General features: G+C 49.1%; 1 protein-coding gene across 1 annotated transcript; it reads left to right on the top strand.

The window, feature by feature from the left end:
• LOC309414281 (uncharacterized protein) lies at positions 1-23834 on the top strand (the record flags this gene model as incomplete). The annotated part of the gene is made up of 23 exons (XM_082011581.1): positions 1-31; positions 1507-1619; positions 2737-2922; positions 4509-4629; positions 5681-5863; positions 5959-6137; positions 7173-7251; positions 7752-7873; positions 8008-8100; positions 9103-9221; positions 9874-10032; positions 11024-11088; positions 18419-18472; positions 18787-18899; positions 20039-20224; positions 20735-20855; positions 20945-21204; positions 21392-21646; positions 22052-22130; positions 22391-22512; positions 22613-22705; positions 22930-23048; positions 23672-23834. Exons 1-23 carry the CDS (start codon positions 16-18, stop codon positions 23832-23834), a joined length of 3000 nt encoding a protein of 999 aa, XP_081867707.1. The 5' UTR covers positions 1-15.
• Between the last annotated feature and the right edge of the window lie 2553 nt (positions 23835-26387).

Below are 26387 nucleotides of genomic sequence, written 5' to 3'. Positions count from 1 at the left end.
ACTCCTCTGGATGCCATGAAAGGCAAGTACTGTAACATCTTTTCTAAATCCAGGCCATCAGTAAAGGAATTGTTTTTAAATTAGGTGAAGACAAGGTAGCTGGCTTCCGGAGTGGCTCATTTATTAGCAAGGCCAAGGAGACTTTAAATATCAGAAGAGGTTTGATTTCATTTTGCACCCGACTCTGGGCAAAGCTTGCCAGCTCCATTGCCACGAGTTCACCAAATCATAGCACTGAAACAAAGTGGGTCTGGGTTTAGATGTATGCATGGCTATAGGATGCTAACACTCAACAAACTGTTCTGTTTTTCTATGCTGAAAATAGAGCTTTGCTTTAAGAATATGAGGGCAAGAGTTTAACCAAAAAAAACCCCGTTTCCGTGGTGGTTTTGGATGGGGACCTTTACAGACTGCCCTCAGACCCTCATAAAACAAGTGACTGTCTAGGGCAGGAGGGGAAAATAGGAGAAAGGACTGTAGGGTATTCTGTGTGACACAGTTTAACAGCAAGCTTCTCATCCACTTGTAGCTGTGCAAAAGTTATGTTCTGTTCTTCTGTCGTGGTTTAGCCCCAGCCAGCAACTAATCCCCACAGAGACACTTGCTCATTCCCCCCACAATGGGATGGGGAGGAGAGTCAGAAGGGTAAAAGGCAGAACACTCATGGGTTGGGATAAAGACAGTTTAACAGGGAAAGCAAAAGCTGCGCGCGCAAGCGAAGCAAAAGAAGGAATTCATTCACCGCTTCCCATTGGCAGGCAGGTGTTCAGCCATCCCCAGGAAAGCAGCGCCCCATCACGCATAGCCGTGACTTGGGAACACAAACGCCATCATGCCGAACGTCCCCCCTTCCCCTTTCTTCCCCAACTTTATATGCTGAGCATGACGTCGTATGGTGTGGAATATCCCTTTGGAAAGTTGGGGATTTCTGTGCTGGCTGTGCCCCCTCCCAGCTTCCCCTGCACCCGCAGCCTCCTTGCTGGTGGGGTGGGGCGAGAAGCAGCAAAGGCCTTGACTGCATGTAAGCACTGCTCAGCAATAATGAAAACATGCCTGTGCTGTCAACACTGTTTTCAGCACAACTCCAACCCATCGCCATGTACCAGCTACTATGAAGAACATTAACTCTATCCCAGCTGGAACCAGCACACTGGGGAAAGCAGAACCTTGACATGGCTTTGCAGATGGGAAGGTGGTCTCCAGTACTGTCCTTTTTCAGGAAAATAATTGCATGCTCAGGACCTCTTACTCTTAGGAGGGCAAGGGAGCGGAAGGGCCCCACAGCTGAATTTCTTTCAGCACTTTCTCCTGGTGATTTCTGGCTGCTCAAACTATATACTGTTAGTGTTTCTCCATAAAATGGAAATATTGAGCTTCAGCTTCCTAGGAAAAATACGGTTTACAGGCAGGAAGATTAAATCCAGAGAAGATTCTCTTGAAGTTGACCAAAGCTTTTTGTAAAAATGGTTCCTTTTGACACATTAAATAAGACTTCTGCCTTGAAAGGTCCCCGAGAGGAGATCGTGTACCTGCCTTGTATCTACAGAAACACTGGGATTGAGAAACCTGACTACCTGGCCACTGTGGATGTTGACCCCAAATCTCCACACTATTGTCAGGTACCTGTGTGTAGAATGGCTCCAGTGCTCCATTTTCTAGAGCGGTGAATGTTTGGGTTCACGTAATCATTTTCAAGTAGATATTTGTGTTGAGCACCAATTGAATCCTCCGCTGTTTTTCTTACTAGGTTACTCAAAGCTAACTTTACCTTGTTAGTCCAAGACCCTTTCAGAGCATTTTTGTGCTTAGTATTTTAATAGTTCTTTTTGTAACACTCTTACTGATTTATACTGAGCATCAGTATTAAGCTCTAGAAGGTGATATTTCCTCGGGGGCTGTTAGTAGTATAGACAGAGTTTATAATGTAGGATATCTGATATCTTGGGAAGTTCTATGCATTAAGCATTATGAATCTAATCCATTTACTTCATAAATGGAAAGCTGTGGGTAAATAGCTACCAATATACTAGATCCAAAATATTGGTAAGACTGTCCCTAAGCTGCTCAGTTTGTTACTGCGAGTAGCGTACACGAAACTGCATGTAAACATGCAGTGCTTGTATGACTCAAATTGCTGAAGATTCTTTGGACTTGGATCTCCGTGTGTTTAAGGAGCAGCATATCTGGTTTGACAACAAAGATTTTTATAACTTGTTCTTTTTTCTTTATGGCTACTGCTTAGAGTTTTATTGCGGAGGAGTGGAGGAAACAAAATTTTGGCAAAACTTAGCTGTAATCTTTCAACTTTTTTTAGTTACACAGTGGAAAAGTAAAAATCAGAATCAAGAGTGAAAATGAACATGTCAGTTTGCTACAGTCAGGGCCAGTTGTAATCAGGTGAATCTTGTAAAGGCAGAGACTTGCAGCACATGGACAAGTGATGTTTTTTTCATATCATTATTGCATGTCTCCTTAATGAGATAGTCTTTTAAAGATTTGGATTAACTTAATAATGTGCAACATTTAACAAATACTATGCAATCTTGATGTCCAACTTTCTTCTCCCACTTTACAGCTTCAGCTCGGCATATCTTGGGCTGAATCTGCTTCCTGAATAACAAATAGTGGTTTCCTTCTGCTCTTTATTAATTTATGCTTTGACATAAGGACCCGTTTCTTTGCCTAGGGGAAAAACTGTACCAGACTGAATCTTAAGTCTGGCTCTTGACTTTGTAGGTGATCCATCGCCTGCCCATGCCGAATCTTAAGGATGAGCTCCATCATTCAGGGTGGAATGCCTGTAGCAGCTGCTTTGGGGATGCCACAAAGAGAAGAAATCGTTTGGTTCTACCAAGTCTGATCTCGTCTCGAATTTATGTGGTGGATGTGGGAACAGACTTGCGAGCCCCTAGAATCCATAAGGTATATTTAGATGACTTTAAGCTGGGTTTTTATTTATTATGTTTTGACCAAGAGACAGTGATTTTATGGATTCCAACTTCAGATTAGAATAGGAGATTCAGAACAGTTATGGAAGCTTTTGTCAAATGTTAGGAACTTATGGGAGTTTTGAAATGCCTACAATTTATTGACAAACTACACAAAAAATATTTCACTAAAAAAATACGAGTAAATGTGGTGTCACATACTCAAAAATTAGGAAGTTCCAGAACTCAACCTGCCTCTGCAATATGAATTTCAGTTGAAGTACTTGCAAACTGTATTACTGTTTCTGACTACAAGACCGTGAGACAAACTCCTACCTGACACATTCAGCTGAGCGTATGTAGATTGTATATTTTTCAGAGGTGAGTTCAAATTTGATTGGATTTTCACTGAGCAAAACCAGTTCTCATCTGTAAAGGACTCCTCCTCCTTGATTTGTAATCTTTGGTTCCTAAACATGTGATATGTAGAGTTTTTTAAAAGAAAAAAATAAGAAAATGTTTCAATACGGGGAAATGAACATTTTTTTAAAATCTTGGTTTGTGAAAACAGTTGAAATTTTCCCAGAACAAAACTTCTACAGCAATAGTATTCATTTGGCAGAGATACAGATACTGGCAGAGATACAGATTCAGATACAGACTTACACTTTTCCATGTCTAACTGCTTAGATTCTCTTTACAGTCGATGAAAAAAAATCGGCATTGCTGGAGTCAGATTTGTCTAACCTAGTTTAGAAAACTGTTTTAGAGTAAAAGAATTGTCAAACACAAAGAGTGTTTATTTCTTTTCACTGACTATATAAAAGCACAGAGGATTAGCTTAGATGTAAATATATACATCGCCAGTGGCTGTACTTGGTCAGATGAATCCTACAGCAATGTGTGAAACTTCAGTACAAAGTTCCAGGTTTGGCAGAGACACATTTAGTGATCAAAACCATGTTTTGAGTACAGGTTATAACGTGGAATGTAAGGAAACTTTTAAGTGGTCTTCTGTCCCACTCCACCTGCCTGCAAATACTTCCCTTCTTGTCTTTCAGTTTTGAGTTCTTTAGAACCTTGCCAGCCTTTAACTATTAATGCAGTGGAATAAAACCCCCAAAGGTCTCTTCTTGTACAGTGAATTTTGTTTCAGACTGAGTCTCTGGCAAGTCTCAAAGATTTTTTTTTTCCCCTCTGAACTGCTAGTACTCCAGTGAGAGCTGATGTCTGAATGCACACAAGTGGTGTTTCTGCCATTAATACTAATTAAAATGAACACAGACGTCAGTGCCTCACTGATGCTGGACTTAGACTGATTCTAACCATTCAATTCTTGCTGTTTATATTTTTGAGAAGAACAGATAAATGTCATGGATGGCACTGTATTACTGGGCAGGGCAGAAAGCGGGAGGTGGCAGGTACTCAAAAAAACAAAGTACTGTAAGAAACAATCCGCCTCACACATACACCATTCCCACTCCTTCCTCACTCGTTGCAACTTGAACTCTTAGAGGCGGAACTGGTATTCTGTAGTGATCTCGGAGAAGGTGACTATGACTATGTGTGTACTCGTTTCAGATTGTTGAGCCAGTGGACTTGTTCTGGAAGGGTAACGTGGCTAATCCTCACACCTCTCACTGTCTGGGCAGTGGTGACATCTTAATCAGCTGTTTGGGAGACCCTTCTGGCAATGGGAAAGGTATTAATCCCCTTCATTACTCTAGAAAAGTATTTGTGGTATAGAAGTGTCATACTCCAAAGCTGGCAGCATTAAGAGCTTGCAGTCCTTTTGTGCACATAGCCGTTCCAGCGGTTGTTTACGTAACTAGAATAAATACCTCAGTTACCGGGTAAGCTGTATGGGCATTGCTCTACCACAGCGATTCAGACCTGATGTGGAGGAACCTCTCTTGGACTGTGCATGAGTTCAGCTTCCATGTCTCTGTCTTTCAAATATATGACTAAAGAAGACCAACTCCTGTGGCTATAATATGAGCAAGAAACCCATTAACACCTCACTGGGGCCCCTTCAGCATAAAGCAAGGAAGAATTGCTTTGAACATAATCTGTGTCAGCTCAGTGTTTGTGACTTGGGCTTGAAAGATTCTGTTGCCAAACTAAATCCTCTTTGTCTCATTGTCTAATGACAATTAAGCCTTTCAAGCTAGTCTAGATTGCATTTCCTGTTTAAAACTTTTGAGGGATACTTGCGTATAGATTTTGTTAACCTATTCAGATGTAAAACATCTGACATCTAAAGAGAAATACTAGCTATTAGGAGAAATATATTTCAGATGGTAAGCAGCGAACCCTGCTGCTTTTCATAGGGTTTTTTTCTTCCGGATCATGGGCAAACACGTCCTTGAATAGATATATATTAGGTACATAATTCAAGGGTACTTGGTGGCAAGGAAAGAAAAACAGGTGTCTCCTCCAGGATCCTTTCTAAGATATCTCTTAATTGAAATGTACTCTAGGAGGCTAAGTGATTTATTGGAATGACTCGGGTGGAAATAGAGCCAACTGGAGCTTAAAAAATTCATTACAATATGATGAAGTTCTTTAAAAATCCAGCTTTCATTTCCTTTGGTCCACAAGAGTCATACCAACAGAATCACAAAAATTTCCTTTAAGCATAGAGTTGCATTTTACAGCATATTTAGAAAACAGACATTTAAATATTAATATATTATTTATCTTATTTAAAGCTGTGAATGTCTTCAAACAATTTTCTTCGTTTTTTATATCAGGTGGCTTTATTTTGCTGGACGGAGAGACCTTTGAATTTAAAGGAAATTGGGATAATGGGGAAAAGGTACCCCCCCTGAGTTATGACTTCTGGTATCAGCCACGACACAATGTCCTGATGAGCACCGAATGGGGAGTGCCAAAAGTCTTGGCAGCTGGGTTTAACCCGGCTGATATAGAGAGAGGTGAGGCAGCGTTTGTTTAAACTCTCAACAGTAAAAGTGATTCTTTGTTAAGCTAGTATCTTCTGTACTTACTTTTGTCTGACCTGATCCATTAGGACATTATGGCCGCTGCATTAATGTGTGGGACTGGAGCACCCACACCTACATTCAGGCGATTGACTTGGGGAAGGGCTCCATACCTTTGGAAATTCGATTCCTCCACAATCCGGATGCTGCAGAAGGGTTTGTGGGGTGTGCTCTGAGTGCTGCCGTGCATCGGTTCTACAAGACAGAGGTAAGAGTGAAAGCTATGGCAAACATAGAAGCTCAATCCTGGTTGTTTCAGAAATCCACCAATCACTTGGGAAATAGTAGAATTCTGATTTAAAAAATAGGGCTGCTAATTCCAGTCTCATTCTAGCCAAGCTATAACAGTGTCAGAGAGCAAACCCACGTGCATACAAGCTGTGGCTTTCTGAAGCTACCGTCTAGTCCCTCATCTTTGAGCAATTGCAGCTGGTGGGCATTTTGAGTATCTCTGTATCTGAATGTTCAGCAGCCTGATCCTGAAAGGAAGCAGAGCTTAGGAGGTCATAGCGCTGGTCTGTCAGTCCCACTTCCAACGCTCCTGCCCTCCACAACTTGTTGATCGATTTAACCAAAATTAATGAATTGTGAAAGCCTCAAAGAGGGGAAGGTCTTGCCAATGATAGGAACATTGGTGATCACTCGAACATGAGACGATCTAATGAACACTGGCACTGAGGAAAGGGCTGCAGCATTAGCTCAGCGGCTTGCTTCCTGGCCTGCAAGCTGGTCAGCAAACATGTTATTGACTGGCCAGCTAATCGGAACATGTGAAACTTGTCACCAGTGTTGATGTGTGCTGCCTGCTGCTCAGCCAGCATTTGGAAGTACAAGGGAAGACCTGAAGGTAGAGTAGGGAGGGAAAACTATGGGGTCACAGAGAGGGGAGTAGAGCTATTGCCATTGTGAAGGGCGAGCTGGAGACAGGACACCAAAGTAGGAGATCAGCAGCCTTTAGTTCTGCTACTCTTACAGCAATATGTGAGGTGTTGTTGCATAGTATAATCGTTAACACTCTCACTGGCGGTATAGGTACCGTCCTCGCCCCTTGGTAAAACTTACTTGTGGTGCGCATATCACCTCTGTGCAGGACCTGTTAAATAAATAGCACTGTTTGCTCTGTGCAGGACCTGTTAAATAAATAGCACTGTTTGCTCCTCCTCCCTCTGTCGTGCATAGCTGAGCCCTCTCAGCTAACATCAAGGCAATAATAATGCTGTGTTCTCTCCTGTGCCTTCTGCAGAAAGGAGACTGGGCAGCAGAGAAGGTGATTGAAGTACCCAGCAAGAAGGTGCAAGGATGGCTTCTCCCTGACATGCCTGGTTAGTGTGAGCATGCTTGGAAAAGAAATGGGGTGTTGTCCTCTTCAGTTCCCTGGTACAGTGTAGCTTTTTGCAAAATCTTATCCTTAAACGACTAACACTTCCCTTGTAAAATACTAAATTTCTGTTTGGGTTCTTTGTGTAACACTTGATGTAACCAAATCAGCCTTGCTTATGAGCCACCAAGTAGGAGATTGTCAGACCTCTGCTCCCACGCTGCTCAGTGCTTGAGGTCAGTTTCTCTAGAGAAATACTTGGAGTTTCGGTCTTTCAGCATGAGCTCACGGTGTTCAGGACTGGACCTGAGAATGCTGGTAGAGCCTGATCCGCCTTTGAGTAGACACTGGGTTTCCAGGGATGTTTGTGTTTGTTCAGCTTATTGTTCAGTTTATTTTTCCGAGGCTGCTGTGACTAGAATTTTGAAAGCTAATAGGCTTGTGGGCTTGTTTGTTGCTGGTCCTGTCTGTTCCCTGACTTTGCTACTGAATATTTTCTTGAAGGTCTTATTACTGATATCCTCATCTCGCTGGACGACAGGTTCCTGTACTTCAGCAACTGGCTGCACGGAGACATCCGCCAGTACGACATCTCCAACACTCGCAGGCCCAAGCTGGTGGGACAGGTAAGCCAGCATCAGAAAAGTTGTTGTATACGAGGGCAGTACAGTTGTCGTCTTTTTTAAAAGGAGAAAATGACTTTCATGCTTTCGTGTGTCTGGTAGCCGAAGCCTGTTCTCACACATTCCCTTGGTTACAGGTGTTCCTGGGAGGCAGTATCACAAAAGGTGGGCCTGTAACTGTAGTGGAAGACAAGGAACTGCAGTGTCAGCCAGAGCCGTTTGTGATCAAAGTAAGTTTTCCTAACAGGCACGTTGTCAGTGCTCTGCTAAGTGTAATCTATTTTGAAATTTCTCTACCTCAGTCAAAGGTACAACCTATAAAGCCGTATCTGAGCTAGTTTGTATCTTGGCTTACAGCCTGGGCAGGTATCACATTTCAGCATGGACTGGAGCTAGTAAATCCTGGTAAGTGTTCCGGGTCCCTGGCGGAACTGGACAAGCTGTTTGACTGTACTGAAGCCTGTGTAGTTATATCTTCCCTGCTGTTGTTAGCCAGCTAATTTAAAGCTAATGCAGTGTGCATTCATCACACTGCCATCATTGCTTCTGATAATCTTTCAGCAACCGATGGTTGAAGCACTGAACCAGCTCATGTAGCGTTCTGCAGTGTTCCTTGTGTATGTGAAGAGTTTGATGGCACCTGGCATCATGATAGAGAAATGAAAGAGCATTCATTGTCTCTGGTCATTATCAATGTGCATTAATATTATTACTGTCAAGGCAGCTACCTATGGAAAGTCTCATGGGATATGCAAGAACTGAATACAGTCATGACCAAGAGCTGTTGGCCACTGAAGGCAGTTTCAGGAAGTTCCACATACTCCTTTTCTTCATAGTACAGATTGTGACCTAGCTCCAGTATAGACATGTTCTCATTTCCAACTGTGTTATGTCACCCACCTCTCGCTTGATTTTTGATGCTTCCATCCAAGTACAGCAACCTGATCCCTTCAAGCCCTTATTTTCTTACATTACTAGTTCTGTGAATTAAGTGGAACTCATCTGAAATGGCTTCCAGGCTCCCTGCTAGCAAGGAGCAAAACTCCCAATGAAAAATGTTCTCCCTCCAAAGTAGGGGATTTGTTGCTTCTGTGTAAAGGATTTCAGAGTGCTGGATGGTCCTCCGAGTAGCAGAACCGCCGTGCTGTTTTGTTCCTCCTTGCTCTTGCATTTCTTTTGTTCAACCTCGTGGCAGCTTGTCTTGAGCACCTTGTTCTGTATTATAATTTTAGGGGAAGAGGGTGCCAGGTGGACCTCAGATGATTCAGCTTAGCTTGGATGGGAAGAGATTATATGTCACCAGCTCTCTCTACAGTGGATGGGACAAGCAGTTCTACCCAGATCTTGTCAAGTAAGAAAACTCTGGTAAACAAGGATGACTGTACAAGCCCATGTTCAAGATTTCTTTCTTAAATAGTGATATGCATTTACCTATATGTTGGTATGCAGAGCAGACTTCCCACGCAGGGAGGCTGAATCCAGTAACTTCTTATACACAGCCTACCAACCTAGGTGCTTTACCCACTAGCCAGAATCCATTCCTGCAACGGGCCCACAGGAGTTGGGGTCTGCGCACACTATTTGTTCAAATCGTGATCTGTTTGGAAGTAGGTGAGAATGGGAAGAAACCAGTGAACGTGACCTAGGCTTCCAGAATCCGTAGTACTTCCAAACTGCCTTTGGGTGTATCAGCATGACTTTCTGCTTTTTGGAATTAAGGAAAGGTGATGATCTTCCAGATGGCCACAGGAGGGCATAGTGCAGCTGGCCTATTCCTTCATAAGTAACAACAGCTATTAATTTTCACTCATTCATGGCTAATTTGAGGTTGCAGGTTTCACTGAGGCGATGTAACTCACTTTTGAGACCTGCTAAGCTCCAATTTAAATCTGGGATTCTCTCCATTTTATATTAAATGAAGACAAATCCTGACCAAATATGGAAGAGAAGAGCAACAGATATGAATCCTTTTCCCAATACCTGTTTTCTTGTCACTTTTTCAGGGAAGGCTCTGTTATGCTGCAGATTGATGTGGATACTGAAAGAGGTGGATTGAAAGTGAATAAAAACTTCCTGGTGGATTTCGGGAAGGAGCCTGATGGGCCTGTCCTAGCTCATGAGATTCGTTACCCTGGTGGAGACTGTACCTCCGATATCTGGATGTAATTGTTGTATGGAGCAGTTTTGGTTTTTTCTTTCTATCTTCTTTTCTCTTTCTCCCTCTCTCTCCTCCCTACCCTCTACTTCCCTTTTGTATAGGTGAATCAGTTCAGCTGGAACTTTGTCCGCTGTCTAAATTTAGACTTCCATTAGGGTGAGCCGCAGAAACTCCACTTTCTTCTCATTCTGAGGCAGCCAGGTGAATCTCTAAAACATGATATACATCAATTTTCTCTACTCCTTCCCCTCTTGTAAGGTCCTGTGTAATCACTTATTGACTGTAGGTTTCTAGACCGAAGTCAGAAGTCTTTTAAGGACTGTTTGTGTTGTCTGGTGCCACTTTGCCTTACCACTGTTTGTTGATGGAGAAGCTGTTCCTAAATAACTCCATAAGAAGGAGACTTTCCATGAGATTGCCCCAGAGCAAGAGGGTCCTGTCCCTGCAAAGCTTAATTTGCTTATAAAGTAATTGGTGCTTTACAGCTGACACAGCATAAGAATCATGTGTATCTAATCTGAAGCCGCATGTTTGCGGAGCTGGGTTATATTTTAACATTTGTGCACTGATGTTATAAAAAATCAACAATAAAATTGTTCTTCGAGTCAGGCGGAGCTGCACATTTCTTTTTAGCATTTCAGCATTTTCTATTTCAAACATAGAATGTCAGGTCATTTCAGAAAGTAACAATGTCATTTGTCTAAAAGTTCTTTGGTGAGGAATTTGTTTTCGCTGAAGCCACCTTTGTTCCCATTATGGCAAGCAAAGATTCTCTTTCATTTTCTAAGACTGGAGAAAATGGCAAAAAACTTTTCTGTACACTTTGCCAAAGCCAGGTGATTCTAGCAGCAGGCATCTTCCGGGTGTCTTTCAGGTGTCTTGCAACTTCTTGAACAGACAAGCACTCACAAATCCACCCTTTCTTCTCTTGCTGGTTCCTGATGCATCTTCCTGAAGCCATTTCTTGGGTTTGATTCCCTTCTCTTCCTCTCTAGATCTGTTGCACCTGTGTCCATTGCCAGTCTCTGCTGCTTCCTGCTGAGCTTTAGCATTGCCAGCTGTAACGCTGGAATCACATCAGCGATGTCGGAGGAGCAGCGTGTTCAGCTTCCCGCTGGGGCCGTTTGGCTGGGTTTTTTGAATGACTTTTACTTGCTTCCACAGCAAAATCCTCATCTACCTGACAGATCTTACTTTATAACCAAGACTTCATTCTGTACGTAGCTGCTTACTGTCTTGCCTAAAATATTTGGAGCCAGGCTTTGAGAGTTCAGTTTTGTGTTTTTAACATAGGGCAGCTGGACTGCTGCCACTTGGTCTCTTTAAAACCTGCAACAAGCAGTTCTGTTAGGACCTTGTAAAGCCCAAAAGCTTTCCAAATCCCAAGGCATTGTAGCCACCTGTGTCTGATGTAAAAGCCCATTTTCGGCAGCTTCTTGTTGGAAATGAGTGATGTTTAACCCATCTTGTCGCAAGGACACATTGTTTTCCTTATGAAGGGACTGGTTTCAGGAATGGAGTATACACTGCTAACCCATGTAAACGCTGCTGATAGTCCATGCTGAGTGGATACAGTGAGTGCTCAGTGTCTAAACAATCTCATCTTGTCCAGGAAAGTCATTGATTTTAGGAAATCATTTGCTACAGCCAATACTACTGGTGCCCCCCCCCCTTTTTTTTGCACCTATTTCCTATACAACTGAGTGTTTTAAATTGGAAAAGGTGTGTGATCTTCCACATGAGGGCAGACTGCAGCCTGTCTTCATGCAGTACAGAAGTACATCTAGGAGTTTCTCTTCCTCTGCTAGCAATTTTAGGTTGTGTTTTTCCACAGATCACAAACTTGCTAGTGAGGATGGCCCTCAGGCCTATTCTCAGTCCATCAGTGTACTGCAGGGTGGCTGAGGTCTCTCATTCCAGCTACAGTGAGCACTCCACTCTGGGTCCAGTCCTGAAATCCCAGTTGGAAATACCCCTGAATACAGGTGTGTAGAGCTACCGAAGTGCGGATTGCCTCTATTCCTTGTAAAAGGCAAATGTTAAATGCAAAAAGGTGCTTAGAGGTGGAAGAGAAGAGCAAAGTGTGGGACTCGCTTGAAGACGTACGGAAAAAGGTAAGCTGTGAGCAGAGTTTCTCGTGATTCTGTGAGGAAACCCACTGGGTCTCACCATGCTTATGGGATCCATGTCCGTAGCAGAGATTCTGCTTTTGGTATGTCTGGGTCTACTTTATTGCAAGATGCGCTTTGCGGTGGACACGCCTGATGGTAGTGACACCACCTTCATTGGCTCTAAGGAAGTTCCTGAGGGGACGCCGTCACAGTAAATACCCATCATCAGAGGCCATTGGAAATGGACCCTAGAATGTCAGATATTAGCCAAATGCCTGCTTTTTGGAGAACCTGAAGGTGGTGTAAAACCTTACCCGGATGACTGACCATCGTCTCTCTCATGCTTGTCAAAGTGGAAGAAACAAATGCAGTGAAACAAAACAAACTGGTGAATGCAAAGTAAGTCCAGATATGTGTTGGGTCAAAAAAAGATACTCGCATGTTCATTCAGTAGGATTGTAGAGGTTTCACCTGCTGGCCAAAATCCATCCTTACTCACAAGCACACAAAACTCTGGGGCTGCACACACTGTTTGATACTGTTTGCCGAAATCATGATCTCGTGGGAAGTAGGTAAGAATGTGAAGAAGCCAATGGACACGTCCCAGCCTTCTGCAGTCCACGGTACTTCCAAACTGCCTCCGAGTGCATCAGCATTACAGTTTTTGGCATTGAAGAAAGTAGATGATCTTCCAGATGGCCACAGGAGGGCGCAGCGCAGCTTGCCTTGCCTACTCCCGCATAAGTAACCCTTCCCTAGTTTTCACTCATTCTTTGTTATTTTGAGGTTGCAGATTAATTTATATTTCTGCTGGCAGGTCATGTCCAAGACAAGTAGATGTGTTTATAGCAGAAAGAGAGTCTATCTATAGTATTTTCAACAAGTGCAGGAGGACAGCAAGATATAATATATAATATAATATATAATATTCCCAGTTGTTAGCTGGGAAAGTTAGAGGATGGAGAGCAATTTCTGCTTAAGTGAAACTAAAGCAGTCATGATGAGAGTTTCCATTTAAAAAAACTATATTTTTGGTCTTCTTCCTTGAGATCTCTATTTCTCTGGTAAAGACTGATCTCCTACTTTTGGGTCTAAAAGTGCCTTGTTACATAGAAGTGTGAAATGAGTCCTTGGAGTGGAACCTGAAGTGTTTAGTAAACTGCTCGGCATACGTATTCCTGGTTTGCATTTCCATTCCATCAGTGGAGGAAAGTCAGCCGTTGTTGTTTTCACGCGGTCTAAGCTTGCAGCCTGATTTGCAGTGCTCGTCGGGGCTTTTAGGGAAAGTGGCCGATGGCTGTCTTTAGGCAGAGGCATGTCAGAGGAGAAGCAGCAGGTCCTGCTCGTCCGTCCTCCCCAGCTGCGTGATGCTGCCACTCCTCGTGTGTCAGATGGAGCGATCGTGCGGTTGCGGGAGGAGTCGGCTGCAGGAGCTGATCCGGCAGAAAGCCGCGCTGCCGAAAAAGTGACTCACCGTCCCTCTCCCTGTGGCTGCGCGTGGCAGGGCCCTTCCACAGCGGCCTGAAGTCACTTCTCGTTACACGGTGTCTGAAATCACAACCTAAGGATGTAGGTTGCGGATGGGTTTGTCCGGTTGTAGCTGTGGGCTATAGTGGGAAGGGGCGATCCCACTGGTGCCGTGCTTCTGGCCAGACCTTTCTGCCCCTTCCCCTGTGGCTGCTGCTCCAACAGCAGACCCCCGCTGTGGAGGGGAAGGGGCGGCTGGCACAGTAGTGGCAAGAAGGCAGAGCGGGGCCCTGAGGGAGGAGAAGTGTCGTCGTGCTGTGCTGACGTTCCCTCCAGCCAACCTGGCAGCCTGGACATGGTGGTGTTTGTGAAGCGATGTGCCGAAGGGCGCCGCGTGTGAGCCCAGTAGCCCTGTGACATTTGGTTTGTCTCTGCTCGGTGGGGTGATCCGGAGGTCCAGGGTGGTGGGTGTCAGCTCGCGTAGTCCACCTGCTTTCAGCCACGGTCGCCTTGTGTCTTAAGCGTGCTCTGCCCTTCAGCTGTTTGCGTTCCTACCTGCACCAAAGCTCTGAGCGCTCCGTCTGTCTGTCTCACGTGCCTTCGGTGGGCTCTTCTCCTCTGCTGCCCCGGAGCCGTTTGCGCCGAGCCAGCGCCGGCGTGCAGCGAGCTGTGCCGCCTGCCGTCGTCGTCTTGCTGCTGCGCCGGGGATCCACAGCTGGCGGAGCAGTTGTGTGCCAGCAGCCTCACCATCCTGCTCCCTCTCTGCTCTCCCCTCTGCCCTGGCAAGGGATGAGCGCAGCTGGTTGTGCTCTGTGCTTGCTTGCGCCATGAATGTACAGTTTGCCAGCAAAGCGGTGTTTCACAACTTCTTCAAGGCTTGGGTGGTGTGATTTTCCTTGTGCTCCTGGAGAGGGGAATGGGCTGGAACAGAGTGAAACCCCTGGGAGATGTGGACCCTGGGCAGGTCTAGGACAGCGTACCTCTGCTGGCATCTTTTGCGGGGACGCTGGTGCTGACTAAAGTCTTTCCAGACTCTCGTGGTGCGTGGTGCCTTGCTGACCTGTTTGGATGTGGCAGAAGGCTGTACAGAGAGGACGGAGGCCAGGTGAAAAGTACAGGAAAGGGGATTTAGGACTGCAAGACGATGAGCAGCACGTAGCCACCCTGGGCACCTCCAGGGTTTCATGGCAGGGTGAGGTAGCAAACGAGAGGACGTCCCCCCTGGAGAAGTGGGGAAGGTTGGAGACTGCTCGTGCAGTCGGGGGAGTTCTTGCTGGGGTGTTGGGAGCAGCCTTGGTGTCCTTGGTGCGGCGAGGTCTCCTCCCGACGCGTTTAGTGTGCTGTGCCAGCCTGCACCAGATTGCATCACCTCGTCCTGCCCAGGATCAAAATTAAGGCACGGTCTTCCCTGTCGGGGCTGGAGAGATGGTCGGGAGGAGGGGAGTAGCTGCCACCTCGGTGTGGGCTGTCCGGTGAAGGCCCCGATTGCTTCTCCGTGTCATGGCTTCCCACCTCAGCCTGCCACAGGGAGCTTTCCTGGGGCCGAGCACAGACCACACTGATTGTGCTCCCCGCTAACCATCGCTTGCTTGCTGGTTGGTGTTGCTGAGCCTGCTCTTCTCCTTCCTGCTATCAGTTTTAATGAGAAAACTCTACACCCCACAGCTTGGTTTTGTGAGGGATGCCAAAGACGTCACCAAAGAAAGCCAACTAGGATGACCAGCAAACTTTGTTAATGAGTGGAGGACTAATGAACTTTTTAATTAGCAGGTGTGCGGGTGCAAGAAGAAGGTGCAGTAAGCCATGCACATCGTGACAGCGGAAGCATGCAGAGAGGCATCGGCTGAGCACCTGAAATTGCCTCTGACGGAGCGGGAGCTTCTCGCGCGTCCTCGGGCCTGGTCGTGCCTCCTGCCTGCCGGGCAGACAAGGACGGCAGCAAGTCAGGTACAATGCCTGAACTTCTCCTTCCTCTTCGGTGGGAGAAAGGTGGGCAGTTCTGCCCAGCCCTGAGCAGCAGGGTGGAGCGATGGTGAGCTCCGTGCAGCTCAAGCAGAGCAGAGGGAAAGGCCGTTTTGAGTTGCTCTGAGGAGGACAGCCAGCTCTGGCTCCTGGACTGAGGCTTTCCTTCTATTATGTTAAGGAAATGCCAGCCAGCCCCTCATTCCCCCAAGATCCCTGCTGGCCTTTCAGCCCCCAGCTAAGCTCATCATGCTAGTGTGTGCTGAGTTCTGCTCTGCCTTTTGTCTGTCTGAGCTGCTGGACTTGTAATTCTCACTGCTGGACCAGAGCTGCAGCTGCATCATCCTGTCCGGCCTGAGTGTCCTTCACTGGGCAGCATCCTCTGCTCCACATTGCCGGGAGCATGTGTTTAGGCTGTGCATCCTGCCAGCCTGGAAATTGAAATATCCACTCTTTGTGGAAGGAGTGAGAACAGGGCTGCATAAAACCCACGTTTTTTTCATCTTGTACTGCCTGAAACAAAGCAATTGGCAAGCTGGGCCCACCTGCCTCTGGGTAGCGCACTGATTATTTGAGAAACTGGTGCCAGGGGCCAGGCTGCCCCTGTGTCCCCCTGTTGCGTGTTTAAAGTGCTGTTCTGGAACCAGAGAGCCATTAATTACAGCCCTAGTGAGACAGGCTATCTCTTCTGATAGAGATCTCCCCAGGGCTTCTTTAATGGCGCTGTCAGATGTTGCTGCATTCCTGCGTGGAGCAATTACCTGTCCCGTGTAATTTGCCCACTGATTGAGGAGTTCTTCCACAGATATGATACGCATTCACGTTCCACAGCGCTTGGTGTTTTCTTCCTGCTGCAGTGTGGCAGCTGGTGGCAGCCAGACTCATGGTGATCTCAGGAGGGGATCCTTCTTTCAAAAATTTTTCTGTTCGACACCTGATTCCCTTTAACAAAGATCTCTGCTGTTCCCGTGGGTGTTTTGTGGCAGCTTAGTCCCGTTTTAACCACACTGGTGCCAGGCACTTGGTGGTGCTGGTGCCTGCCATGGGGCCTTGGCGGGAGCTGTGCAGTGGGCTGATGGGCAAGGCGAGAAGGTTCACCTGGCGGCAGCCCTCAGCCATGTCCTGTCCCTGACTGCTGCAGTTTGTCCAAGCAGGTAGACATGGAGATATCTCTGTCACTAGTTTTCCATGGCATCGTTCAGCTTCACTGAGGTGTGGGGGGTAAATGGCTACTGCTCAGGCAGCAGCTGCGCTGAATTCCTGGAATCCTTGAGGCTCCTCTTTTCCGCAGATTGCCTGTGTTCCCATATGGAGATGCAAACCTGAGAGGCAGCGGGCACGCCGTGACCTTGTCAGTGCCGCATCAACAAGGACACAGACTGTATTTCCTGAGGCAGCCGTTTCTAGCCTGATGTCTGTTGTAGCTGTTTGGGAGATGTGGACAGTTACTCGAGTCTCTTCTGATGTCGGTAGTGTTGGAGTGAGCGCTGTATCCCGGTGCGCAGTCCTTCGGAGCTCCCAAAGTCGTCTTTATGGGCAGAGGCACCTCTGGGGCTGGCTTTCGGAGTGGGCGCCTGGAGCCGGCGATGCCTTCAGCTCGGCTTCAGACAGAGACGTGCCTTCTGTCAGGGTCCAGGTTGCAGAGGTGCCTTTGGTGGCCGCCGTATGTTCAAACCGTGTAATTTCCAGGAGGCTGCTGGTGGGGCCGATTATCTAGCTGGGCTTCTCATCCCTCCTGTGGAATTTGCAGGCACTGCACATTTGTGTGGCAGGATCCTGGGGATGGGGGATGGCTTTAATTACCTTGTGTCTCGGCTGGGGCACGGAGGCCTCCGACGCGTGAAGAAGTCCCGGTGGAAATGAGCAGAGGCCCAGGATCAGATACGGGTGGTTGTGTTTAAGGAAAAGACCTGCATGGACCAGCAGATTTTTCCTCAAGATTGGTGGTTAGCAAGGCGGAAACAAGCCGCAGCGCTGGTCTGGCACCTCCCAAACGCTTAGGAGCGATGGCTCCTCCCTTGGCAGCTTGCTTTGTCCCCCCACCCCATTGCCTTGTATATAAGGTCCCCTCGGAGCAGCCTTGGCACAACACAAGCCACTCCGGTGAGGCAGACAGCAAGCTGCACCTCCAGTTCCAGCACCTCTGCTCTTGAGGAGAGTGAACCAGAAGGCCTTCAGCATGGGTAAGAGAGACTCTGCAGCCTCCCTGCAGCCCGCGGCAGCTCCAGGCCCTTGGAGCCCCTCCTGGATCTGGCTCCAGCCGCTGCCTGGAGGCTGCAGACATCCCCCCTTGAAACCGCGTCCCGGCTGGGCACTGCTAGGTTTGTTCCCCTGCAGCGCTGCAGGAAGGAGAGAGGTGGGACTGAAGTTTGGCGGTTTGTCCGGCTGGTACCAAAGGTTTCTTTTGTCTGGCCACCGATCTGCTTGCGGGGCTTCTCTTTGCCTTGAAAAGCTGCTTCCGTGTGGCTGTAGCGTCCATGCCGAGGGGAGCTTCCCCTTCTGCTGGGGAATCGTCAGGGCGACAAGAAACCCGACGTATTTTCCAGGCTAGACCTTCGATAGCGAGGTAGTTGTCGGTGGCAGCTCGCTCCCTTCAGCGGCGCTCAGAGGATGCAGAAGCGGGCTGCGCAGTGGTTTGGTCCGTGATGTCCTCCGCGGCACTTTAGGGAGGATTGCCCTCCTGGGTGTGTGATTTGTCAGCGCCGCAACAGCGGTGGGTGCTGCTCACAGCGGTCCCCAGTGACAGCTGGGGCGGGAGAAGGTCCGTCGGGTGGGACAGAGTCTTCTGCATAGGCCCCTTTCAAGGACGTGGACGTTTCTCATTTTATTCTTCTCTTCTTCCCAAATCAGACAGATGCAGAGTTCAGTGCTACGACTACCCCACCTGCCCGGACGTTGTGAAAGGCAAGTCGTCTTGAGCGTGGCTTGGAACGGCGGGTATTTGGGAAAGAGCTCCGTGTTGGCGGAGGCCACCGCTTGTTATCTCTCTGTGCTGAGTCCCTTCCCCCAGAGGGAGAAAACGGTGACTGTAGGGCGATGCGCTTTTGTTGTTCTGGGTCAGGAATGGAAGCGAGGTTGGACAGTTGTCAGTGACCAAGCAGGAAGGTCGTAGCATGCAGAAAAATAAGTTCAGTCCGATCTGAGAGTCTGTTGAAGCGTTGCTTTTCCTTTCTGGCTGGTTCATGGCCTGTTTCACCCCAAGCTTTCTCTCTGCCCAGCTCCTAGAGAGGAGGTTGCCTACGTGACCTGTACCTACAGGGAAACATGCATCGACCAACCTGACTTCCTGGCCACCATCGATCTCAACCCCAGATCTCCATATTATTGCCAGGTACCTGTTTGCCAACTGGTTTCTTATTGGGCTGATGACTAGCTGCTGGCTCTGTGCTTCGTCGCGCCCGGGATTCAGGACATTCACTCATTTTTGCTAGGGAAAAGCAGATTGCTTGGTAGCCACTCTGTCATGCAGGCTGTCTGTTTATGCCTTGCACCTTCTTGTCTTCCTGCATCTTCCTTTCTCGTCCTCCCTGGCTTGACTCTTGCTCCCTGCCTGTTCATGTCCTGCCAAGACCTGTCTGGGAAGCCCCTTATGAGTTTTGTCATGGCAAGTCTGCTCCTTGCTTCTCCACTGGCGTTGTGCATGAGATAGGGATGTTGTCTGCTAGGGATCTCCCGTTCCCGCTCTCTTCCCTCTGTCCTCCGTGTGCCTGGCTCTGGTTGAACCTTCTCTGTCTCTGTGTCCTGGGGACAAGCCGGCTCTGACTCACTTCCCAACTCACTTCCAGAGCACCTCGGTGCTGCGAGTGAGCTTTTGAGCGCATGCTCTGAATCACCCTGTCAGGGGCTGCTCAGCGTGGAAAACGGCCTCTAGTGACGCAGCTGGTTTAGGGTAGCCAGCACGTTTGCGGAGTTCGGCGTGTTTCTGTTGTGCTGCCCTTCCAGAGATGTTCTGTTACGCACCGCAGCAGCCTGTCTGCTGCCATCCTCGATGGGGCATCGGCATTTACCTGTCTCCGCAGGCTGCAAGGACGGGTTCTCTACGTCGAGGGTGTATTTATGACCCGACCGGTCCATTGCTACACCACCTCAGAAGAAAATGCACTTTAAAGCAAAAATAAGCTTCTGAGAGCTTTAAACACATGTTGAACTCCAGTCTCAGGAGGAGTTCACAGAGCAATGCACCAGTTTTGTCAAGATGATGATCATCATTTCTTCCTGTGCATGATTTTCTGAATTTTAGTGGCATGGGGTGAGGAGTTCTGGAAAGAATCTCCACCCTTCCCAGCTGCACACAGTAGGCTAAACAAAGAGCAGTGGCCAGTGCAAGGAGCAGTGTTCTCCCTGAGTCTCTAGAGGCAGTCCCAGCTACAGTCACATGGAGGCTACCAAGACAGCGGTACCTGCCAGCGTTAGGGTCCCCGTTTCTCCCTGCCTCCCTGCGTGAAGCCTAACTCTACCTTGACTGCCTAGGTGATCCACCGCCTGCCCATGCCCAACCTCAAAGACGAGCTGCATTCCTCGGGGTGGAGCGCTGGCTGCACCTGCTTTGACAATATCTCAACGAAAAGGAACAAGCTGATTCTTCCCTGTTTGATTTCTTCCCGCATTTACGTGGTGGATGTGGGTTCACAGTGCCGGGCTCCCAAGCTCTGTAAGGTATGCCTGAGGTGATTCAAAGACAAGTTTCTGGGAAGGAGTTGGGAACTGGTGCTTCTGGAATAATACAGGGAAGAAGGTTCTCTCTTCATCTTCTCTTCCACCCTGATTTTTTGAGAGCTGGGTCAGGTTTCCCTCTCAGCTCTCTGCTTTTCAGACCAAGGAAGGCTCTGATCATCATTGCATTCCTCTCTATGCACCTGTTTCGTTCAGAGAGTGTCTAGTAACTGGAATTCATGCAACCCCCCATGCCTGCCCCCCACCCAAATAATGAGGTGGACAGACAAGCTGTTAGGAGTTACGTGTTGCTGCATTCTCATCTGTGTAAAGTGGGGCTCCGAGGCCTCTGTGCTCCTCTCCAAGGCGAGCAGGCCCTAGCAAGTTCTTGGAGAGAAAGCTCTTGCAAGCGTTAGAGATTTTCAGAAGCCTCCGATGGCCAAAGGCTCTGCCAGGGAGTGTGGAATGAGGTGAGCAGCCGGAGGCTGAAGTGTGTGTGTCAACTTTTTTCAGATGATTGAGCCAGTGGATGTCTTCTGGAAGTGCAACAAGGGATACCTCAATGTACCTCGCAGCCTGCCTAATGGTGATATTCTGATTGCCAACATGGGAGATGCAGCTGGCAATGGAAAAGGTACTTAGCCCTGTAATAACTCCATGAACAAACTGACTGGTTTGGAAGTGGAATATGAGATTTGTTGTGCATCCCTTTTTGTATCACAGGTGGATTTATTGTTCTGGATGGAGAGACCTTTGAGCTGAAGGGGAACTGGGAACATGACTGTGAGGCCCCTCCAACTGGATATGACTTCTGGTACCAGCCACGCCACAATGTTCTGATCAGCTCGGCCGGACTAGTCATGAAACATGCGGGATATGGATTTAATCCCGATGACTTCAGGAAAGGTGAGGGAATACGGATGCAAGTGCTGAGCCAGAAGTCACTGAGGTGGAGGGAGGGTGTTGATGAAGTCAGAGAAAAGGTCAGAGCTGGAGCCGAGGGAGAGGCAGATTTCCGCCCCAACAGCCCATGGCACAGGCACTGCTAGAGGACCTGCAGCGTCTGCCCTTAAGACAGGCTGGTCCCCGTCTTCTGCCGCTGCTCGCGAAATCACTGCAGTTTCTCTGCTAATTCTGGCTAGTTGCTGCCACGGCTGTCCCCCTTGTGAGCATTCTGGGGAGGGATTAGTCTCCGCGCGAAACCCCCCTCTTCTGACTTGGTTTTCCTTTTCCTCAGGGGTCTTTGGGCGCCGCCTGAACGTGTGGAACTTGTCCTGCCGCACCCTCACCCAGTGCTTTGACCTGGGGGAGGACTCTCTGCCCCTGAGCGTTAAATTCCTGCACAACCCCGATGCCGCCGAGGGATACGTCAGCTGTGCCCTGAGTGGCATCGTCTACCGCTTCTACAAGTGCGAGGCAAGTACTGTGCCGGCAGCCGGGGAAGCCCGGCCACGGTGAGCTACAGGGTGGTGGAGAAAGGCACAGAGGAAGTGTGGGGTAGCCGAGAGCAAGGAGGAGGCGCGTGGAGAGGGCGGTAGCCAGAGCCTGGCCTCACCACGTACGCTGGACTGAGAGGAGTCTGTTCTTCCACCGAGTGTAAGGGGAGCCCATCGTGAGCAGCTGGGGTGGACATCTGGGGGTTCTTTTGAGCAATGAAGCCCAGCCTTGCTGTTGGTATCACACGATGTGCCCTTAATTGTGTGGGCTCGTAGAAGCTGGCTGCCGTGGTAGCCGTCCTCAGGCAGCTTTGCCTGGCTGTGCAAGCGTGGGAGCGTGCTTGCCTGAGCAGGCAGGAGTGCTGACGGCGCGGTGCCTGTGTTTCTTGGACAGAGAGACAACTGGGCAGTAGAAGAGGTGATTCGGATCCCGGCCAAGGACGTGACGGGATGGATTATGCCCAAGATGCCAGGTTCGTGTGCCCCGAGCGTTGTGTTGTGCAGCCTGGCAAAGGGGGCTCGCCGACCCCCAAAGCCTTGCGGGGTAAACATGCGAGAAGGCTTTTTGGAGGGCTTGGGGGGCTGTGGAAGGAAGCCCCGTGCACTTGGGCAGGTCTCCTGTGCCAGAGGCAGGGCATAGAGAATGGCAGGGAGAGACGCGGGCTGGGGCGCGACGCGAGGCCCGTTTCTGTCGGTGCTGCCTTCTCTAGAGCTCTTTGTTTCTGTGCCCCAGCCTTCACAGTCGACCTCGTCATCTCCATGGATGACAAGTACCTGTATCTCAGCAACTGGCTGCACGGAGACATCCGCCAGTACGAGCTCTCCAAAACCTGCAAGCCCAGGCTGGTGGGGCAGGTAAGGCAGGAGGGGCAGGGCTTGCGCTGCTGGGCTCCTTAGCGGGATCTGGTGGTGGTTGGGTGCCGAGGCGACACGTCTCCCTCTGCCTTGCTTACAGGTGTTTGTGGGAGGCAGCATCCTCAGAGGTGGACCTGTGTGTGTGTGTAGAGACGAAGAGCTGAAGTGCCAGCCGGAGCCCTTGGTGATCAAGGTGAGTTCCACCTCCTCTTTGGACTTTGGGTCTGCTCGGCTAGTTCTCTGCCCGAGGTGTCTGGGGTGGGTCTCCACCGAGGTGCCCGTGTGTCTGCAGCACCCGGTAGCTTGCGTGAGCTAGGAGGGGAGGCAGGCGCGCTGCTCCCCTCCCCTGCTCCTGCTTGTGCTTGGCTGCCGAAAGAAAGAAGCCAGTAACATCACTGCTGTCTGCTGTGCCTTCAGTGCAAGAGAGTGTACGGCGGCCCTTGTAAACTGCAGCTCAGCTTGGACGGCAAGAGGCTGTACGTCACCAACTCCTTCTACAGCACGTGGGACAAGCAGTTCTACCCGAATATGGTCAGGTAAGAGAAGTTTGGGGAGAAAGGGGCCGCTTTTGGATGGCCTCTCTGTCAGAAGCGGGGAAGTTGCCTCACCGAGGGGCTACAAGGACGCGTTTGTGACTGCGGGGGCACAGGTTTTCTGGCCATCATCCGCACAGCTTCCTCGTGCTGATTTTCACGTGCAGTTGACCCTCAAAGATCTCTGGCTGGGCAAGGGGCAGCTGCTGGCTGTGTGGAGCTGCAGTGCCAGGGTTTTGCTTGGGAGCACGTTGAGTGTTGCAGAGCCCACACATGGATCTCTGCAAGCCCGGCCACATCTCTGCTACAGCATCTCCCAGTGTATCCACCAGAGGTGTTTTGACTTGGCAAAGCAGACGATGGTATCCAACACAAAGGCAAGCTCCAGCTTGCCTGTCACATCGTGCCTAGCGGTTTACTCGCGTCCGTTGAGAATTCAGGGGAAAAACGTGAGCACTGGTGGATGCCACTACTGGTCGTGGGCATCCCAGTGCTCCCTGCAGAAGACAAGACATTAAGGAGAAAGCCTCTTCCTCAATACGGATCAGGAGGGTGAAGGCCAGAATCTCTCGAAGCAGGACAGTGGTTTGCCTGTCTGTAATCGCTGCGCTCTTGTCCCCTCGCAGGGAAGGCTCTGTCATGCTGCAGATTGATGTGGACACTGAGAAAGGAGGCCTGACCGTGAACAAGAACTTCCTGGTGGATTTTGGAAAGGAACCCAATGGGCCTTGCCTTGCCCATGACATCCACTTCCCTTGTGGGGATTCCACCTCCGATATCTTGGCCTAGGCGCCATGTGAAGGCTTCTTCTCTCTCTTCTTTATGCAGCCATTAAAAATGAGCGTAGGGTAATTGGGTCTGGGGGTCCCCATTCATTGCTGGAGTCTAGATTTCTGCTAACAGGAGCTACGGCAGCTCCGCCTCGTTGCGAGGGTTCGGATCAGGCAGACCAGCGAGCAGAGACACACGGCATGTTTTCAGTGGTGTTTTCAGCGCAAAGCAATCCCTGGGCATGATTCACAGAGCAGAGCCCAGGGCACTTGCTCAGCCATGAGATGTGCAGAACGCACGGTGCCTTTTGGCAGCAAGCGAAGTGCCCAGTTCGTCTGAGTTATTTTTCTTCAGCCAGGTCATTCCTGGATAGTCTTCCCCTGGCACGAGAGCGCTCTTGGCTCCCTTGTCACGTGCACGGGTTGGTATGCGTTACGGCTGAGGAGTGTCAAGTGCTTTATTTTGAAAAGAGGTGCCTGTTTCCTGACCCTGGTTTGCTCTTGTGTTCTGCTTTAACCACGAATAAAATTGTTCATCGCATCAGCTAGATCTTCACGTCTCTTATTTCCTTGAAGCCTTTCAAATTTATTTCAGGGGAAAACAAATGCCAGCAGTGGTTAATTATAAGATCAGGGTTTTGAAAATCCCCAAGACAGGCACTGATTGTGCAAGAGTGCCTGTTAGTCTTCCTGGAAGCTTCTAGAAGAAATTGTCCTTTCTTGTGGTTTGTTTTTTTTTTTTTCATTCTTGCAGGCACATGTTTTATAGGGAAACTTGGCAATCATTTGTTCTTTTTCTGCCCCTAACAATCATACCTTGTCAAAGCAATGTAGTACTGTCATCACCCAAACCAACTCTTTGGTTTTAGTAGGGCTTACTTTGAGATATGTGAAGGATTAAAAGGACACGTGTAGTAAACACTCCAGTGCAATCCCTTGTGTTTAAGTGGCTGCTGTGCTGCTGGTGAGAATTTTGGTTTCAGCTTGGTCAGTTCACATGGACAGCACAGTCTTAACACAGTTGAGGCAGAGTAAAGTTAGGGTTTTCACCCAAAGTACTCTGCATACAGTTAATATGATGTTGTCAAAATGACTTTTAGATCCTTGAAAATTCCCAATAGACTGTCCTCTTTCATTCAGAGATTTTCACAAAAGCAAAATGTACTTAACTGGAGTTGTAGATCGTCCTCCTGCTTATCATACGCTGCGTGATGGCACATGCCGGTCACACAGCGTAAGCCTGTTTGCTACAGAGGACAGCAACCGCTGGCCTCCAAAACCCTGCTGCACACCCACACAACTTCCCATTAGTCCCATTTGCCTTGAGCAGCTTCACCAGGGTACAATTTGCAGCGAAAACTGTAATTAGTTTGGAGGTTGCAAAAATTAGGATATAAAGAGGATCCTTCTAAGTTGTATCCTTTAATGTGTTTACTTTGGAAAAATACAGCTTCAATTACTTCCTTCACACTTCTCGTGGGCAAACATATTGCTACAGCTCTCCTTTGCACCCTGGGGTGCTGCTGTTCAGCTCACGATCACTTGAGTGTGACACCCCGTCCTGATCCTCCAGAGCTGCCTTGTTTGAGGGCCGTCTCGGGGGATGTCCCAGCTGCTGCGGTGGCTTTGGCACGAGCCTCATCCCACCTGCCTTCAGCCCCTGCAAAGCACGTACCCCACTGGAGGTGCCTCCTCCTCCCCGCTGGCGGGAGGGAGAGCCTGGCCAGCAGGCACCCCCATGCCGGCGTGCGGTGCCGGCGGCTGGAGGTAGCCGTGCTGAACCCAGCCTGGAAACCCCTCCTTGCGATGGGGCCAGGCACCGCGCAGACGGAGGCGGGGAGGTGCTCCCGCACCTCATGGCCGTGTTTGTGGAGTGGATCAGAGAGTCTGCTGTCCCCCCGCGCTGCCCGCTGACCACCCTCTCTGACTTGCAGGTGACCGCACAGCAAGGCGAGGGCTCGGCGCAGGCTTTGGGCGGCAGCTGAGCCGTGAAGATGGACGGGCGACGCAGCAGAGGTGACCCGGCTCCTCGTTCCCCCGTCGGGCCATGCTCTGCACGCGCCGGGTGGAGGTGGACCTATTTCTTGGACACCCTCCGAGGCCCGTTGCCAGGTCTTCGGTGCCGATGCCCACGTTTCAGCTCACGAGTGCGTCTGCAGCGGCTGAATGTGCCTTGCCTGGGGCGGCGGTGAGTTGGGGTGGCTGCAGCTGGGTGCTCCGTCTGTTCCCTCTAGTGGTTATTTGGAAGGTACGCTTCTCCCTGGTGCCAGCACCCAAAAAGTCCTTCGCAGCTTCCAGCAGCTCCCCAGAAATGCTTTGTTTTGGGGCACAAGCCCAGAGGAAGGGTGGCGTTTCATGGGTAGCTGAGGGCATCCTTAGACTGCACTACTCATTAATGCACCAAGTTAGGATGAAGCTTGTAGCTCCAGGGCTGGAAACTCATGTCCTGAAAAGCCGTGTTGACGGTGCAGCCGCTGAGAGTGCTCCATTCTGCCCTGGATCTACTTCTCAGATGAACCTTCCGTTTTTCCTCGCCTTCCAGATAGCAGCAGAGGCAAGAAGTAATCCCAAT

The sequence above is a fragment of the Phaethon aethereus genome (assembly GCF_964289735.1).
Source record: "Phaethon aethereus genome assembly, chromosome: 28".
Classification (NCBI taxonomy): domain Eukaryota; kingdom Metazoa; phylum Chordata; class Aves; order Phaethontiformes; family Phaethontidae; genus Phaethon; species Phaethon aethereus.
The sequence above is the reverse complement of the archived record's forward strand: the minus strand, read 5'-3'. Positions and strand labels throughout refer to the sequence as shown.